The sequence below is a fragment of the Rhinolophus sinicus genome, chromosome 17 (genome assembly GCF_057876585.1).
Source record: "Rhinolophus sinicus isolate RSI-liver-muscle chromosome 17, RSI-T2T, whole genome shotgun sequence".
In the NCBI taxonomy this organism is placed as follows: domain Eukaryota; kingdom Metazoa; phylum Chordata; class Mammalia; order Chiroptera; family Rhinolophidae; genus Rhinolophus; species Rhinolophus sinicus.
Window position 1 is genome coordinate 49,381,445 of NC_142517.1, and position 17,212 is coordinate 49,398,656.

The following is a 17,212-nucleotide window of genomic DNA, read 5'->3' on the forward strand; positions in this document are numbered from 1 at the left end:
TGCACTAGGCAGGTAAATAACTAGTATTTGTCAGTAATTTGGTGCTTTCACAGTAATTATTACATTCAATCTGTCTGATCGCCCTATTTCTCACAATGATCCTGGCTTACAAAAGAAGCAACTGATGCTCTGAGATGCTAAACATTTTTTCCAAGATCATACAGCCATTAAGTGGTAAAACCTGAACATGGGTCCTTATTTTCAAGTCCTGTGCTTGCTTTATTACTTCATGCTGTGGTCTTATGAACCATATACAAAAATCAACAACCACACAAGTCATTTCACCCACTACAACTCCTACTATCAGTGCAATCTAGTTAAACAGACAGAAAACTAAATAGAAGGCTAATGTACTTTATGTCTTGCTCCATATAGCAGTGACTCACCCACTTCCTTTATGTAGCTATTTGTGAGATTACCTCGGTGGTCTCAAAGAATGACCACCACCTAGCGCTTTGACTCAGGAGAGGGGTTAAGACCTAAGGCAAGTGGGTTCTAGGATCCCACAAAGTTCAGCCCCATACCTCTGCTATTTTAGAAACAGATGCATTCACAAGCATTAGTTAGCTTATAAGAACAATTCTTGGCTGTGAGGTCATTACTGCCTTCTTTGACGCTTTAGTGTTTCAGGATATGACCTTTAGGCAACCGGCAGGAAAGCTCATTAAAGCCGAGGGTTTTCTGTTAGTCTGTTAATTGTTCTGTTTCAAGAAGCCACCGTCCCATACAGCATACTATCACCCACTGCTGATGCAAGCAAAAGCAAATTGAGGATGGCTGGGACCCACCAGCACTCAGGGGACCCCTCAGAAGGAAGCAAAGGCAAGCCCCGGAGGCACGTACCGGGACTGGGTCTGCTTAGTGATGTTCTTTATGGTCAAGCCCTCCTTTCCGATGATGGCACCAACAAACTGGGTGGGGACCAGGATCCGCAGCGGGAAATCAATCTGTCTGGCCTGAGAAGAGCCCCCGGGGGCGTGGCCTTGCTCCCGGGAAGAGTGGTCCCCACGCTGGGCTCGCTGAGGGGGCGAAGGGGAGCTCACCTCTTCATCAGGGATGTAGGAAATCTTGAAGGAGTAGTTCTCAAATTGATGCCCGCTTAGCTTCTCGATGGCTCTGAAATGCAGCAGGAACAGGCGAGCTTTGTCAGAGAGCGAAGTCAGAGAAGACCCTCTAGTCAGTGGGCTGGTTCATTCACTTTCATTTACTAGTAGCCTATGCGAGGGCCATTAATCTTCACTGAGGATACAGCAGTGAGCAGTGAGACGCCATCTCTGCCCCCTCAGACCTCGTGGCTAACGAACAGTCATCACACTGTATAGGCTGGGGCAGGCTTGATGTACAATTATGAATTCCGGTTTGTTTCACCACCCAAGGCTGTAGTCCCCTTATCAAAGACTCTGTGAATATCAGTATAAAATTATGACTCATTTTTATCATTTTAATCATAATACATATTTATTATTGAAAATTGAGAAATAGATAAGCACAAATAAGAAAAAGTCCTAATTAATTCTATATCTTTGTTTTTCTTAAATATGTTTATAAAAATAAATATCATACATATTTTTTTCCTAACCTTTAAAAAATCATTAATGTTCCAAACATTCTCCAAATCATTAAATATCCTGCAATTTAATTTTCACTGGCCATTTAACATTCTACTGGTTTGCCATCGTTTTTGCAATGATCCGCTATTGTTATATATATATATATATAAATATAAATATATAAAATGTCCAATCTTTACCATTATATACAGTGTTGCTCTGGGCACCTTTGCAACCACAACTTTGCAGGCAGGATAAATTCCTAGTGGAGTTGCTGGGTCAGAGAGTATGCAGAATTCTAACATTATTAAGTATTACCCAATGTCTTTCTGGAAAGGTTTCAACATTTATTATCCCAAAGCAGTTAAGATACCATTTATCTCCTTAAGCCCTCAAAAGCACAGAGTATTATTATCTAAAAATATTTATTTGATATGAAATAAATGACATCCCACTATTACATTTTTAAAATTATACATGAAATGGGCCAGTTTTTTTTTACATGTTTCTGTCAGCATGTGAAAACAATAACCCTATTATACTAGGTTAATTTTTAGGGTTTGTGAATTTATTACAAAGTAATGCCTTTTGAATTCAATAAAAGCAACAAAGTAATGTGTACAGAGGTCCTACCTAAGTGGCAGCTGGAGAAGAACTGTAAAGGTGAGGTGTTAGTATATATCCTACTTACATATGTGTGCAAAAGTCAGTAGCAAATGAACTACTGCCTTTTTCAATGCAAAATTCACGTTCTGAAAACTCAGTACATGAATGGGTTAAATATTATGTTCATGTGTATTGAAACCTTGAAGAAGAAATAAAACTATAATGCTGGATGTTTAACAAAGGTTATGTCACATCCATGAAGCATGACAACATGTGACCACATCTTCATTGCGATGACCTGACAGGCACTTCAAGGACCTCCTGTGAAAAGGAACTTGTGTTTTAAAAACCTCAATGCCATGCTCGGTAATAGCCAAGCTCACAATGAACCATCACTGAAGCAATGGAGTCATGAGTGGGGACTAGGGAGTGAAGAGGGTCCAGGAAAAAGAACCCCAGCCAGGTGTCCTCGATTAACCACGACCTGACAGTTCTTGCTGCTGATATCTCTGAGGTGGACCCCCTTCTAATATTACAGAGAGGACAAGTTTATGTTTTAGTATCCATTCAATTAGTGTAGACAGAAATAGGCTTGTGCTTCATCCTCCTGGTGCATGGAGGAAAGTCCAGGTAAAAGTGGCTCCCAGTGGTTGGCAAAGCAGAGTCCAGGTGACAGTGTCACACAGCTGTTAAGACACGGCTCCCACCTTGGTTTTCATACCCTGGCTCACCATTTTTCAAGACAAAGTCTCTGTATAGACAGCAAACAGACATCCTGGTATAAATGCCCAGGAGTTCCACTAACACTGCAAAGGGCTGCATCTTTTCAAAAAAGGTGTGTAAACACGGGACTCAGTGGAATTCAAAGACAACCCTCCAAAAAAAAAAAAAGTCCAAATCTACTTACGTTTTTGCTTCTTCTCTTGTTGCATACGTGACGTTGACAACGGCAGTTTCTGTGTCTGTGTTGACTAGGAAAGAAGCAAAAACAACACTGTCATAGAAAAAAAAGCTGTCATCCTCCGGCTCAACGTAAACAGATTTACTTTAGAGAAAAATGCACCAAAAAATTCACTGCCGTAACTCGAGAGTTATTTGAATCTCTAACTTTATTCATAGTAATTTATAATCAATTATGTCTGTGTGTGTGTATATACTTTGTAATCAATTGTATATAAAACTCAAAGCTGTATTTTCACTTATTTTATAAACACTTTTGCATATGTGTATGTATATGTACATTTTTTGTATATTTTATTTTTAATGCCTACATAAAATTGTAATAAATAAATGTGCCATGATTTTTGCCTAACCGTTCCTCAGTTATTGACAAATGTTGTTCCCAGTATTTCCTATTCTAACATTGCTATTGTAATGTTGCTAAAAACCATCTCTGTTGCAAATATCATTTGATGTGTGTTCCTCTGAATTACTTTTTTAAGGCTAATCACAGAAGAAAATAATTGGGTAAAAAAACACAATGCTTTTAATGTGTATTTTCAGACTACCTTCCTAGAAGTTGGTATTAATTTATTGTACCACTATCAAGGTATGAGTTTTAATTGTTACAATTTGCATTTAGCTTTAAATAATTGGATATATGTATAAAATAATAAGAATTTTTAATTTTAATTCTTCACTCATTGAGAAGGTTGAATTATTACTATTTCTGTTTTCCTTTGACTGAACTCCTTGACTGTTTCTGTGAGTTAAACCTAGTATCTGTGTACAATAAAGAAAGCTGACAATCCCAACTCACTTAGCTAAAGGAGAGAACACATAATCTCTAAGAGTGGCTAACAAGAAATCACTCTTGTGAATTGGTTTAGCTTGGTTCATAATTGTTTGCCTCTTCTTTCAAAGTCAGAAGTTAAAAATAAATTCAAAAGGCAAGATAAAACCTTCTCAATCCGAGCCAGTAAAAAGCAAAAATAATGGTTTTCCCCCAAACAAGCAGACATGACTAAATCAAATCACCCCTTTAAAACATCTAAGCTATTGGGAGAGTTGGAGTTAACAACAACATTAAGGATAATTCAGGAAAAACACAACAAAGCTGCTTCTCAAAGTAATAATAAAATCCTGTAGTGTAGGGATTCTTAAGCGTAGATCAATCTAGAGCTTCAGGAATTCTACAAAGTGACTCTTCTCATCCCACGCAAAGATTCAAATTTGTGGATATATGAATTTTTCTGGTTTATAATATCCACAAGATTCTCAAAAGGGTTAAAGACCAGTGTTAAAAATATTGTTTATCCAATAACTTCAAAGTAGCTGCGGCCTTTGTGGGGAGGGCATGTGTAACCCTCAGGAAGGAATTGTCACTGAGACTTACATGTCATAAACGTGAGCCCAGCGCTGGCCTTTGCCCGGGGACTGTTCCAATTGCTCTCTAATTCACACTTACCCAGAGAAGTCTTCACAGTGCAAAACATGGGATGGGTAGCCCATAACCATCCTCTCTCAGTGCAGACACAAAATGTGACAGAGGTTTCCTATCTGCTGCTTTCTAGTGCTACAAATGGGGCTGCAGATGCCCCGAGAGGGAGAAAGGGCTGGATTTGACCCTTCTGAACAAAACTATCCACTAGGACACTCAGACTGCTCTGATTTTGCTCTCACTTCTTAGTCATATGCTCTGTTCTTCAAAGATGTTTGTCTTCCGGAAATCGGACAGTTCTTTGGTTCTGGAAAGAACTGAGCTCCATTCAAATAATTTATTTCCCTGGACATGAAAGCTCTATAAAGCTTCTTAAAAGTACTGGAAATGTTTTCCTGATGAGACAGGAATCACCTATGAAATAGAACAAATGCCCAACAATTCTATCCTTTAGCTGTGAGGCAGCTGGAAACCGTGTGCTCTCCAGGGCACAGGTACCCTAGGAGCTGTGAAGTCCCCCAGGGACCTGAAATGTTTCCTTCTTGCCTGACCTTGTCCTGAATTTATAATATGGCCTTAGCTAGTAACTTTTATAGGTTCATGTCTGTAAGGCCATTTTGCCTCCTATATTCAATCCTTATTAGAATGTCTTCTTTTCCATGATGAAGGAAATAACAAGAACTGAGAAACAGAATCCTTGTAAATCATGTCTTCTTTCTGAGCTCTTTCCCTTCACCTTTGGGCATGGGCAGTCAGCAGCATGAAATTGAATAATGATATTTTTAATATTCATGGAGTGAAGAACATCTGAATAATCACTATGTTAAAACTATTATATTAATTATGCTGGCAGATAGAACAGATTGCCTATGAGAAAATACCGTGTTTCCCCGAAAATAAGACCTAGCTGGACTACTAGCTCTAATGTGTCTTTTGGAGCAAAAATTAATATAAGACCCGGTCTTATTTAAATATAAGACCGGGTCTTATATAAATAATATCATATATCATATCATATCATATCATGCCAGGTCTTATATTAATTTTTGCTCCAAAAGACGCACTAGAGCTGATGGTCAGGCTAGGTCTTATTTTTGGGGAAACACGGTAGGTTCTCTGTGATTTTTCCTAAGTGAATCTTAACAATCCCTTGAGATTATGCATGACTCCGCTGTCTACAAATACCTTACACAGAATTTTCTTTGGGTGCCAACTATTCAGTGATACAGGAAGGGTAGAAAGTACTCTCCCCTTTTCACACATGTGGAGACTCAGTCAGTGAGGCTAAGTGACTTTTCCAAGGGCCCACAGTCACTAAGTGATTTACCTCACATTCTGCTTTTTTGGTCAACACAAAAATAATTTTTATTAAATGTTACTTCCTGTCATACAGGAGCTTGGAATCTACTTTTCTGGGACTCTTAAAGAGCTACATAAGATATCAGCGTTAAAATCACAGTATTTCATGTTTTAGAAGGTAAATAACAAAAACTGAGAAACAGAAAAAGCAGAAGAGTATGTATTTACAACCTGTTCCCAAGACAGTGGCTCTCAAACTTGAGTACACACAATCACTTGGGAGTTCTTATTTAAAATACAGATTCATGAACTCTTGCCCCAGAGAATCTTACTTTGTAGGTCTATGGTGAGCCCTAGGAACCTGCATTTTCATATGCACGCCAGGGGATTCTGGTGTAGGAGTCCAACTCCTGGAGAAACACCCAGTCCAAGACATTAGCGATCTGTTTTTCTTATCCAGGAAAAAGAAAGTTGTAATGGTGTAAATCCAAGTGAATTACGCTTATCCCAGCCTGACCGTGTTTGTCCAGTGCTTGGGCATATTACAGAGTATTAAAAAATAGTCTGGAAATGATATTCCTTGTAATAAACAAGTTATATAAATATGGATAGATAGACATAGACAGCTCTCACACTTAGATATACAAACATACAATCTAGGAAGCTTCTGTCAAAAGAATCTTGAACTTACTATGTCTCCCCATTGTCGACCCAGCTTATAAGAACTAAGAGATAATATCCCTCCCAAAATTCAGTAGGCTGATTTCCTCATTTCTTACCTTGTTCCACATTCTCCACTGTCCCATACTGAGCCAACAGTCCATCCAACACCTGGAAAAGAAAGCTTTAATGTTAGAATGAAAATACAAGATTGTATTCCAAAAAAATGGTACAGGAATAATACTCCCAGCAAATGAATGAAAGCAAAAAAGGATTGTTATCGGAATAATCTAATTAAATTGATATTTCAGGTCTTTCATAAAAAGAATTAGAACTGAATAAATATGTGGCACTTTCCTTTGCTTATTGGCTCCCAAGTAATTTGTGGCACAGCAGAATTTCAGAGTCTTAGTAACTGTTAATCACATTCATCACAATGGTTAGAACCCACTTATTACTTTTGAAATGAGAAGCAGAATAAAGTGCAAGGCTCACTTCTCTTTCTTGGAAGATTTAACCATTCTTCTTCCAGTTTTCCTCGAGGAATCTCCTTTCTTTTACAAAGCAATGGGATGTGCATGCTTGACAGTTTCCATAATAAAACATTTTTTAAAGTAATGAACATATTAGAATATTCTCTGTCTTTTATGACTATTTTGATTTCATTTGGGTTGGGGGATAAAACAGCAGGCAGTTTGTTTTTAAACAATGCAATAAGGCCGCTCCTCAAATTTTATCTTATTTTATTTTAAGGTAGCAATTTTATAAGAAGTTTTACAATGCAGAACATATATCTTAACTGTTACTCATGGCAATTAATTCAAAATAAACAAAAACAACTGCTCAAGTGAACAAAGAACCTTCTATTTTTTATTGCTTGTCCATGGATTTTATTGTTTTTCAAAATCGTAATTTAGGGAGGTAAAAATCTTAGAAAAATCATGAAATAAAAATCACAAAGCAGGTATACATTTTGTTTTAGTTCGTTGGTGCTTGGTGCTTAAGACAGAACATGATAGATCAAAATACATATCCTACAAGAAGAAAGGGACAGATATGACCCGAAACTCATGACACACATCACAGTACTGAAAAAGGAAGACAGAGAACCCAGAGGATTTGTGGGCAAGTCTGAGGACCTCTAATTCCTAAGTGTGAAAGGGAACTAAGAGAGAAAATATCTTACTAACCCATTAAAAAGTAAGATGAGGAAAGACAGCAGGAAGACAGTAAATACAAAAGTGACCCTGGCTTACCTCCCACTGCAGATGAGGAGGGATGTTTCGAATCTGAATTTTCCTGCTCCTGTAAAAATAAAAGTACAGACTATCACACTTTCTCTAGGACACAGACTTAATCAAATAACAAAAACAGGCTAAGATCATAATTTGAGTTCATTGTCTCACTGTGTTCACCGAGGCATCAGCAAGTAGCAAGAGATTCCCATAACCATCATGTTTTAAGGTTTTCAATTATTTTGGCAAAAAAAATAAAAAACAAATCCAAGAAGTCCCATACAAGCTAAAGAAACAGTTTAAATGCAGATCTGCCTTTTCAATTTCCTACCAAAGTAGTTAGAATTTAAATTGCTATACAGGTTCTAATTATAGAATTACCACCTTCCTCCTCAAAATATGGCCCTGTAACTGATCCTACCTAAAAAGTTACCTAGGCTCAAACATGATGGGTGAAATCACATATATAATGGGCTAATAAACAAGATCAGGTTTAGTTTACCTCTTATTTAACAGTGCAAATCTTAAAAAAAAAATTTTTATTTATGAATAAGTCATAATTCAAAAATTAGAATAACTATAAAAAGGTATACTGTGAAAAGTCTTACCCCCACTCACCCCCTTCCTCATCTTTTACAAAAATAAAACATTTTTCTTGTTGCTTTTGTGTCCTTCAGTTTCTTCATGCAAATATTATAATAGCAAATACAAATAAAAACTCTTATTTTTCCCCTTTTCTTTCAGAAGTATCTGCATATTCTACACACTTGCTGCATCTTTTTTTTTTTTCCTAACAGTATCATCTTGAAAATCTTCCTGTGTTGGTAGAGTATACTTGTTCTATTTTATACTATCTGGATGTACTAAAGTGTATTTAACCCATCATTATTGATGGATATTTGGGCCTTCTCCTGCCTTTTTGTTCAGAGGATTTTTGTTTCTTTGTTTGTTTGTTTGTTTGTTTGTTTTTCCAGGACATCTTGCCAGTCTAATAACTGAGTTATTTAGATGGTTTATTTTTATTTAAGCATTAAAATTAGATGGAAAACGAAAGAAATATGAGGATAAGTTTTCCATCTTTTGAGAATATGTTAGATCTTGGAAAGAAAACACAAATCAGCATTTAAATACGACAGAGGTCATTTTAATAGAAGGGCTTGACACTGAAATCCCATAAATATCCATTCTGGGGGCTGTAAGAGAAAGGATGTGATGACCACAGGGTACCCCCACTACTTTTTCTTTCCTTCTAGTGTCAGAGGTACCAAATAGTGGCTGTACAGACCACCTGTTTCTTCATGCTTTAAACTGGGCAACAGTCCCAGAAAGAGATGTTACAGTTCCTGGAGAGAGAAAAGGAGAGAGACAGAAAGAGGTACACAGATGGAGGAAACAGGGAAACAGACAACGAAGTACATGGGGGCTCGTTTTCTCAGATCTTTACTGAATGAAAGGGGCGCCACTTGCACAGATCCTATACACTAACTCTGTCTTGTCTGATTTCTCAAAAACGAGGTGGCATTATTGCTTTACTAGGGCTCCTTAAATGACTATACAAGCCAGTCTGTAGAACTTCTAATCTTCTATCAGGGCATGACAGAGGAAAAAGAACCACGAACTAATTTCTACCTTTACGCTATGAAGGCTCTATTCTGGCACTGCTTTTGGCAAGAGTCCATAGTAAAACTGCTGCCACCACCCCATACAGTGGCTACATGGAATGCTCCACAGACGATGTCACAAGCCTAACTATTCACAGGGGAAAAAAAAATCAGAATTTGTAAAAAAATTGAATATTTCCCAAGAAAAATACTTTTGTTATCTCCAAGTATAAACATTGACTCCAACTGCTAACCAAGAATTTACTTGTAGAAATCCTATTGGAAGAAACTCATGCATGAACACAAAGAGATCTGAACAAAGACAGCTACTGTAGCACTGCTTGTAAAAAACAATCAATGATTGCAAAAAATCTATCCACCAACAGGGAGAAAGTAATTCATAGTAGAGCCATAATATGGAACATTATACAGCTGTTAAAAAGAACAAAGTAGACGTATTTGCACTGTCACAGGGACCTCTTCAAAGCACGCTATTACAAGAAGAGCTAATTAAAGATTAAGTTGATCTTGTCTTTTAAGTGTACAAAACAAAACTATTAGGTTGGTGCAAAAAGAATTGTGGTTTTTGCAATTATTTTTAACCTTTTAAACAGCAATTACTTTTGCACCAACCTAATACATGTTATTAAATATGTGTATACCTGTAAGTGCATAGAAAAAGGTAGCTAGCTACAAGTAGATCTTGTTGGTAAAATGGGCATGTACTTTTTATTTTAGCTACTTCTGTCTTACTTGCTTTTTTAAAAAATGAGAATGCATTTATGTCTTATTTGCTTTTAAAAATTCACAATTGAAAACTCCTACTAGGGCTGCTTTTAATAAATATATACAAGACTTATTTTTAAAAAGTATACTGGAACCTGCTAAGTAAGAAAAAGGTGAGCACAAAACCCCAAACACCTCCTTTTCCATAATTAGGTTAGATATTCTAAAATATTATTTGACAGAATATTAATTTATTTAGCAAACCTTTTGTTCACAGTGCACAAGTAATCAAGCTCCACACAGTCCAGATTGTCCCAAATCCTAATTAATGGATCTAAAACATTAATGTCTCCCTGAAATATCTCATGTAGAAACTGCACATTAGGCAGTCAGTTCAGTAAATGGAATGTTTATTAAGCAGGAGTCTAGGAGAAATCATCTCTCAAAAGCTCATCTGTAGTATCTCTAATCTTAGAGCAGACAGAAGGAAGAAAAAGAACCACGAACTAAAAAAAAGGGAAACTGAGATCACTACAGTACCACCAATTAAACTGGAGCTCAATTAGGTCATTTGGGAGAAGATGCTGAGATTCTCTTTTAGGCTCAGGAGTGAAGGGATCTCTGGGATCCATCTGCTTCGTCCCACAGCATCCCCTGCACGCCACGCCTTCTTGTCAGGGCACCCCACCCAGCACACCTGACCCCGTCTCTCTTGGGAGAGACTTCTGTGTGCCCTTCAAATCCCAGCTCACACCTACAGACACTGCCCCGATGTCCCCAAGCAGAACTGTTTCTTCTGAACTCTTTAGCTCACTCTGTTATAGTTATTTATCTGCTGACACTGCCCTTCTTCGATTTCCTCAAGGACAGGCTCCTTGTTTACAGTGTCCTGTGCAGCACAAGATCAAGTGCATACAGTAGAAAAGGAGAATGTGGAACCCCAAGGGCTGGGAAAAGCACTGCCATCGCTGGCTGTTGTCAATTTATGATGTAGACCCCGATTCCCCCGACACCACCCAGGAAGGCAAACTGTCTATTTCTCCTTTGCCAAGTAGTCACGAGGAGAGGAAACGGGGAGTTCTCTTCCCTATTTCCTTTAGGGAAAAAAACGAGTGTTTGGCTCAGTCTCAAACAACAAATGTGGATCTTTCTCCCTTTGAAATCCATAAAAGTGTGCCCTACTTAAAAAAAAAAAAAGTCAAACTTACAAAATAACTTAGGACATGATTGGGTATAAGAAAATAATTATTGTTCCTTTTTAAAAAGCATAATCTCACAGTTTCTTTATTTTAAAAAGGAACTCAAGCTTCTCTAAATATACATAAACGACATTCCTCACTCTCACTGCCACAGCACTATTACAGCCGTCTCCCAGCTGGTCTGTCTTCCATTTTGCGTTTCCCTCCTCTCCATCCATCCTACACTTGGCTGCCAGTGACTTTCTAAAACACAAATATGACTGGTTACGCCTGCCTTTTTTGAATGACTGTCACCATGTCCAAATTCCTTTTCACACCCTGTTACTGCCCCCCCTCCATCTCTTTATCGTTAAACACTTTTGCCCCACCAAACTGCTCAAACTTCGTGTGTCTACTCCTTCAGCAAGAAACAGTTTGCTACACCTGTAGTTTATGTGTGTACCAGGTCTGAGCTTTCAACACTCTCAGCATTCCTTAAAAACAAGAGTAGAGGGCAGCAAGGAGCGTGGTTTTGATTTTTTTTTTTTTTCCCATTTTTAACTGAAAGCAGCATAAGACCTACAGTCAAGCAGAGGGTGCCCTGTAATGTAGATACAGGCTCTTTCCCCATGGCTTTGAGATTCAGGAACTCAGAATTTCTTATTCTCATATTCAAGTAAGTGAAGTGGGTTTTTTGGGGGGTGGGGAGGTGAAGGGGGGTGGGAAAGGTCAAGCTCAGGCTCCATTCTACCCGGGAAAGGGCAATACAGTTAACCCTTGGAAAACACGGGTTTGAACGGCACGGGTCTACTTACACGCAATTGTTTTTTCAATAAACATGCAGTCGGCCCTCCACATCCCCAGGTTTCACATCTGTGGATTCAACTAACAACGGATCAAAAACTAGTATTTTCTATCCACAGTTGGGAATCCGTGACGCAGAGAGCCAGCTGTATGCATTGTTCTATGCCATTTTACACAGGGACTTGAGCATCCGCGGATTTCGGTATCCGTGGGGGTCTCTGAACCAATCCCCTACACATAATGAGGGACAACTACAGTTCAATTTTGAGGAGACAAAGTCACATGCAGAGTTGACTGTGTGGGGTTTGGTGCCCCTCAGCCCTACATTGTTCAGGGGCCAACTGTGTAGTCCTGCAGTCATCTGGCTTGGCAGGGGCATTGGCTACACTGGCTGATTCTATCTTCTGGTTAACCGGTGATGGGGGCATACACATATAGACCACCAAGTTTTAAAGAACTACAAAATAAAACATGCTTAACCCTAGCTCACCTAACTCTAATTTAGTTGATGGTTTCCCAGGCCCTTGGACATAGCGTATGTGCCTCAGGGTAGTGTTTAGGAATGATATCGTGTACTACAGATGCCCAGAGGAAACAGGAGGTTCCAGCTGAGTGAGTTTCAGATGCACTAGATGTCCATTGTTAGGAATTTCAAGGGCCCAGCTGAAATTGTTTTGTGGTAGAATTTGTTGCTTTAAATAACTGGGCAATCAGCTGGGGAAATAAAATCATACTTAATTGTGGAGAAATCTCTGTGATTCTGAAGAACCATTTCACCTGGACCTAAAAAAAAAGTGACATGCCTGCTTGCACGTGGGGAAGATAATGCCATAATTTTCAGGCATATGGTCAATTAATCACGAGTCGGATCAGCCACCTTGGGAACTCGAACCCAAACCTTGACCATGCTGGGGACCTGAATAGAGAACAAAGTTACCATAAATCGTGGGGACCCAGCTCATAGAATCTCAGGTTCCATTTGAAAATGGAACCAGCTAAGGCTTGAAGGATCCCCAGGTCAACTGCAAGAGAAGCAAGAGGAAGAGAGTCCCATGAGAGAGTGTTGGGGTTAAATGAGAGATTCTATTCAACTAGGTCCCATTCATTTCTATAGCAATTCTGAGCTCCATCAGATGACAGACACATGGTCCTCCTCTTGGAGGGAAATTACAGCACCACGGATTGTGCATTACCTGTAAGAGAGGCAGGTGTGCTAACCAACTGCAAGGACTGTGGCAGAGCAGAGACTGAAACCACCAGAGCTCTCAGCCTCCTCTAATGCTACAGATTCCACTGCACCCCACGCCCTCATTAGTACGTGTTTGAGGCACTTTATCTGTTACCCATTCCTCATTAGTTCTGAAAGTTCCCCTTAAAATCTGTGAACATTCTGTGCAAGTGACATCCTGTACTAAACTGAACTAGGACCGAAGGCTCCTCTGGGAGCAAATGAGTAACTGGTGAGAGCCGAATCCAATCCTCCATCCAACTGCCTGTTAGAGTTGTCTCTCTCTCTCTCTCTCTCTCTCTCTCTCTCTCTCTCACACACACACACACACACACACACACACGATTAAAAGTCAATAAAACAAACTGTTTAGTCACTTTGTTACAAAATTATTAAGAACAACTGCCTCTACTTCTATGGAATCTAAAGCAAATGTAGCACAGCAATTGTTAGAAAACGAAATGTTTTCAACATAAAAACTGTTGAAAAATGAACAAAAAGAGGTTTTGGGTTTTTTGGGAGGGAAAAAACACATGATCCAAGTAAAGTTCTTGTGAATATTAGCAGTGTTACGGGCCAAATCATAAAAGGATTAAAACAGATATTGTGGTGACCCGTTGTAAAGGGTTTTGAGCTAGGAGAATTGCAGTTATGAACCCAGTAACCTCCTTTGCTCTATAAACTCATGTCCACAAACAATAAACCCCCAAGCCTCTCTAACACACTCATGCTTCATGAGCATTCAGGGACAGGATCTCTTGCAAGTCCACTGCTTGAATGGTACATAAATCAGTGAACGTGGTAAGCAATAGTCTGAGGAGACTTTATACCTCATTTACCTCCCATCCGTTCTCAAAGAGTCTACTGGCTCTTAAAAAGGCCTTGACTTTTTAACAGGTTACTAACACAATTCTAGATTTCCCTTCTGAGAAAAACATCGAAAAGCCAATGGGATAATTAGATGATGCTTAGCTATTCGTGAAAAGACAGGTCAGGCTGTTATTCCTGGGCAAGATGGAGGAGGAATTTCTCTTCTGGGTTGGGGTAGTGAGTAGAATTTGCATTAAATGACCATTAAGTTTAGTTCCAGCTGCAGGATTCTACACATCTTTTGAAAGGGGTATATAAGATGAAGGCTAAAATCATCTGTTAAAGGGACTCATTATGCTTGACTGTAGATCGAAACCACCATACACTGGTCTAGTGAAGTAGATAACCAGATATCTCAGAGAGTTAATATTTTAGCTCTTGAAAAAGGAAGTCAATATCTAAAATCTTATCTTCTTTAATTCATATTCAATTTTTAGCAAAGGGGCTCCTTTTACTATAATAATGGTAAACAGAAGTACTTCAAATGAAGGAATATTGAACATCTACTAATTATTCAGGGGAAAGCCTTAATATTTTTCTTTGTCAAAGACTTCTTTAGGAAATTAAAATAAAACAAAAACAAAAAGCCCTGACTTAAGAAAATTGTGACCGCTCTTATCAAAGTTTGTGTACAATTCCCTACAGGTAATACCATCTTTCCTATCCACCATCCCCCTCCTTAATTCATTTTGTGACAATACAGAGAAAGAAATACAGTTTTAACTTTAGTTTTCACAGAACTTCTCCATGGGCCTCACTGCACACCATCTCTTCCCCATCCTCCCAGTTATTTTATTTGATGAAGGCTAATAAAGTTTCAGAGATACACCTAAAACCACTCGTCACAGTGTTTTAAGCAGGAACTTTCCCCAAACCACCACTATTACTTACAGTTATGGATGCTCAGCATCTCATGTAAGCCTTACCACTCCCCTATGAAGTAGACATTGTTATCCCCATTTTTCAGATAGGTAAACTGAGGAGTTGATAAGTTGTCTGAATCTCACAGCTAGGGAGTGTTATTTTTGACTTGTGGTCTATAAGTTTAAATCTCTGCTCTTAAAATGTCATTCTGGAACCGCCAATGCGCCAATAAGAAAATTTACACCTCATGTATATATTTCAGTTCAATCAACTTTGGACAAGATGTGCCCCCTCAAGCAAATCCTAGGAAAATGGGTGTTAGGGATAAATTTCTAGCTTTTTCGTCTTAGTGTCAACCTCATGGCAGACTCTCTTACCAAAATCATCTCCTCCAGGAAAGGTTATTTTGGAGATTTCACCATAGTGGCTCACTCCTTGCTCTTTAAAACAATTTACTTAAATATGAATGCTTTTTAGAGAGGATAATAAAAGTATTAACTAGTAAACTCCTTCAGAGGGTCAGGGGACTCCTCGCTGACAGTCAGTCTCTCCTGGCCCATAGCCGGGAGCTGCAAGCCTAATAAAGTCTTTGCTATTTTTATCACTGGCCCCAACCAGGGCTGTGCTGAACCTCATGGGGCAAGATAAAGTTTGAGAATCCTCCCCAAAATATGGATTGCTGAAAGAAGAAGGGTGGAGTGAATCCCAGACAGTTAGACAAAGTCCTCAGAAGGTTAGGACATTCTTATGTGCCTGAGCACAAACATGCATCTGGATCCAGACAAGTGAGAGGTAAAGCTGAGTCTCTGCAAGTCAAAAATCTGCACGCCAACTTCCATGTTTTCAAGATCTAAACCAAGTCAGAACTGAAAGCATTTTCTTTAATGCTTGTATTCTGCTGTGAAGATTTCAGTTAACAAAACCAAACTGTGTTTCTAGAGAAGTGATTAATTACCCTTATGAGGACTTCAACTCATTATCTGTGATTAAGTCTAACCAGGGTAAAAACAAATATTTACACGTCATAATTTGAGCCCAGATAAACAAACAAACATGATGCAATACAAGTCATAATCTGAGTATATAAATGTTTGCCTTGTGCGGCACATGATAAATACAAAATCATCTTTGCAAAGGCAAAGGGAGCCATGTGCCTCGTCACCAACGACTGTGCTTCCATCATCTCTTCATTTTCAAATAATTGTCTTCTTCAGTTCTCCAAACAGCACTCAAATCTGTCCCCTGCTTTCCTCCTTCCCCCTCCCTCCTTTCCTTCCTCCCTACCTCCCTGTGTCTTTTTCATTTTTTTCTGTCCACAGCCCAAGTAGCATCTAGAACACAGCAGGTGCCCAGCAAGCAGCAAATTCACCAGAAGTCTGTGCTGCTGACAGCTGGCTTCTTTTTCCTGGCCCACTCCAGCCCATATTCCGTCTTCCAACTATAAGAACACGTGCTTATGGAAGACACTGACTGGTCTCCAACCAAGCCAATTTCTTTCACTCCAGTTTATGCTCATCAGCTCAATACAATAGGCTGCTGACTGGAAAGTGTAGAAGACATTTCCTGACAGAGTAGCCACTGCATACACTTCCTGTGATCAGACGTTGTGACTCATGTGGAGGTGGTGTTTTATTTTGTTGCGTTTTTTTCCTGAAGACAAGAAGTACAACAGCATGTCTTGGCGAACTTTAGAAATAGTTCCACAATTAAAAATTTAAGCCAGAAAAGCTTTGAGTCCTCAATGTCTGTGAATGAGTGATAAACCAACAGCATTTTACTTCTGAAAAGAGGGAACTATTCCCAGCGGTTATAAAAGACTTTGATCTGATTCATTATAGTCATGATGATGATCGAGAGAAATTAAGACAGCCCTAATATAGCCCTAAATCCCAAGTCGGCAGAGACAGGCCGGAGAGGCTCAGCCAAATCACGTACTCCTCCCTCATAAGAGAACTCTCTCCCCAGACCATGCTGAATCGAACGCCATTCACCATCTCACACAAGAGAAACATCTCAAATACGTGCAGACTGGGGTGGTGTGAACACCCCAACCACCCACACCCAAATTTCTGACGGGAGGTTAAATACTGGGCATTTTATCTGATTTTAGAGAATAGAATGATTTCTGAGATTAAACGGAAAAACTTTCCCAAATTCACTTAACAAATGTTCACTAAACATCTATTATATGTTAAGTACTTGGTTTTAGGC

At 38.9% G+C, this 17,212-nt stretch overlaps 1 protein-coding gene across 2 annotated transcripts in view; it reads right to left on the reverse strand.

Moving 5' to 3' along the window:
* Window positions 1-17,212, reverse strand: part of IGF2BP2 (insulin like growth factor 2 mRNA binding protein 2) — a 141,983-nt gene that overhangs the window by 31,527 nt on the left and 93,244 nt on the right. For both annotated transcript variants that reach the window (XM_019735887.3, XM_019735888.3), the window contains exons 3-6: window positions 7,752-7,800; window positions 6,615-6,666; window positions 3,064-3,127; window positions 844-1,116 (exon numbers count right to left, since the gene is read on the reverse strand). In XM_019735887.3, the coding sequence (XP_019591446.2) occupies window positions 844-1,116; window positions 3,064-3,127; window positions 6,615-6,666; window positions 7,752-7,800 (438 nt within the window). The remainder of the gene's footprint in view (window positions 1-843; window positions 1,117-3,063; window positions 3,128-6,614; window positions 6,667-7,751; window positions 7,801-17,212) is intronic.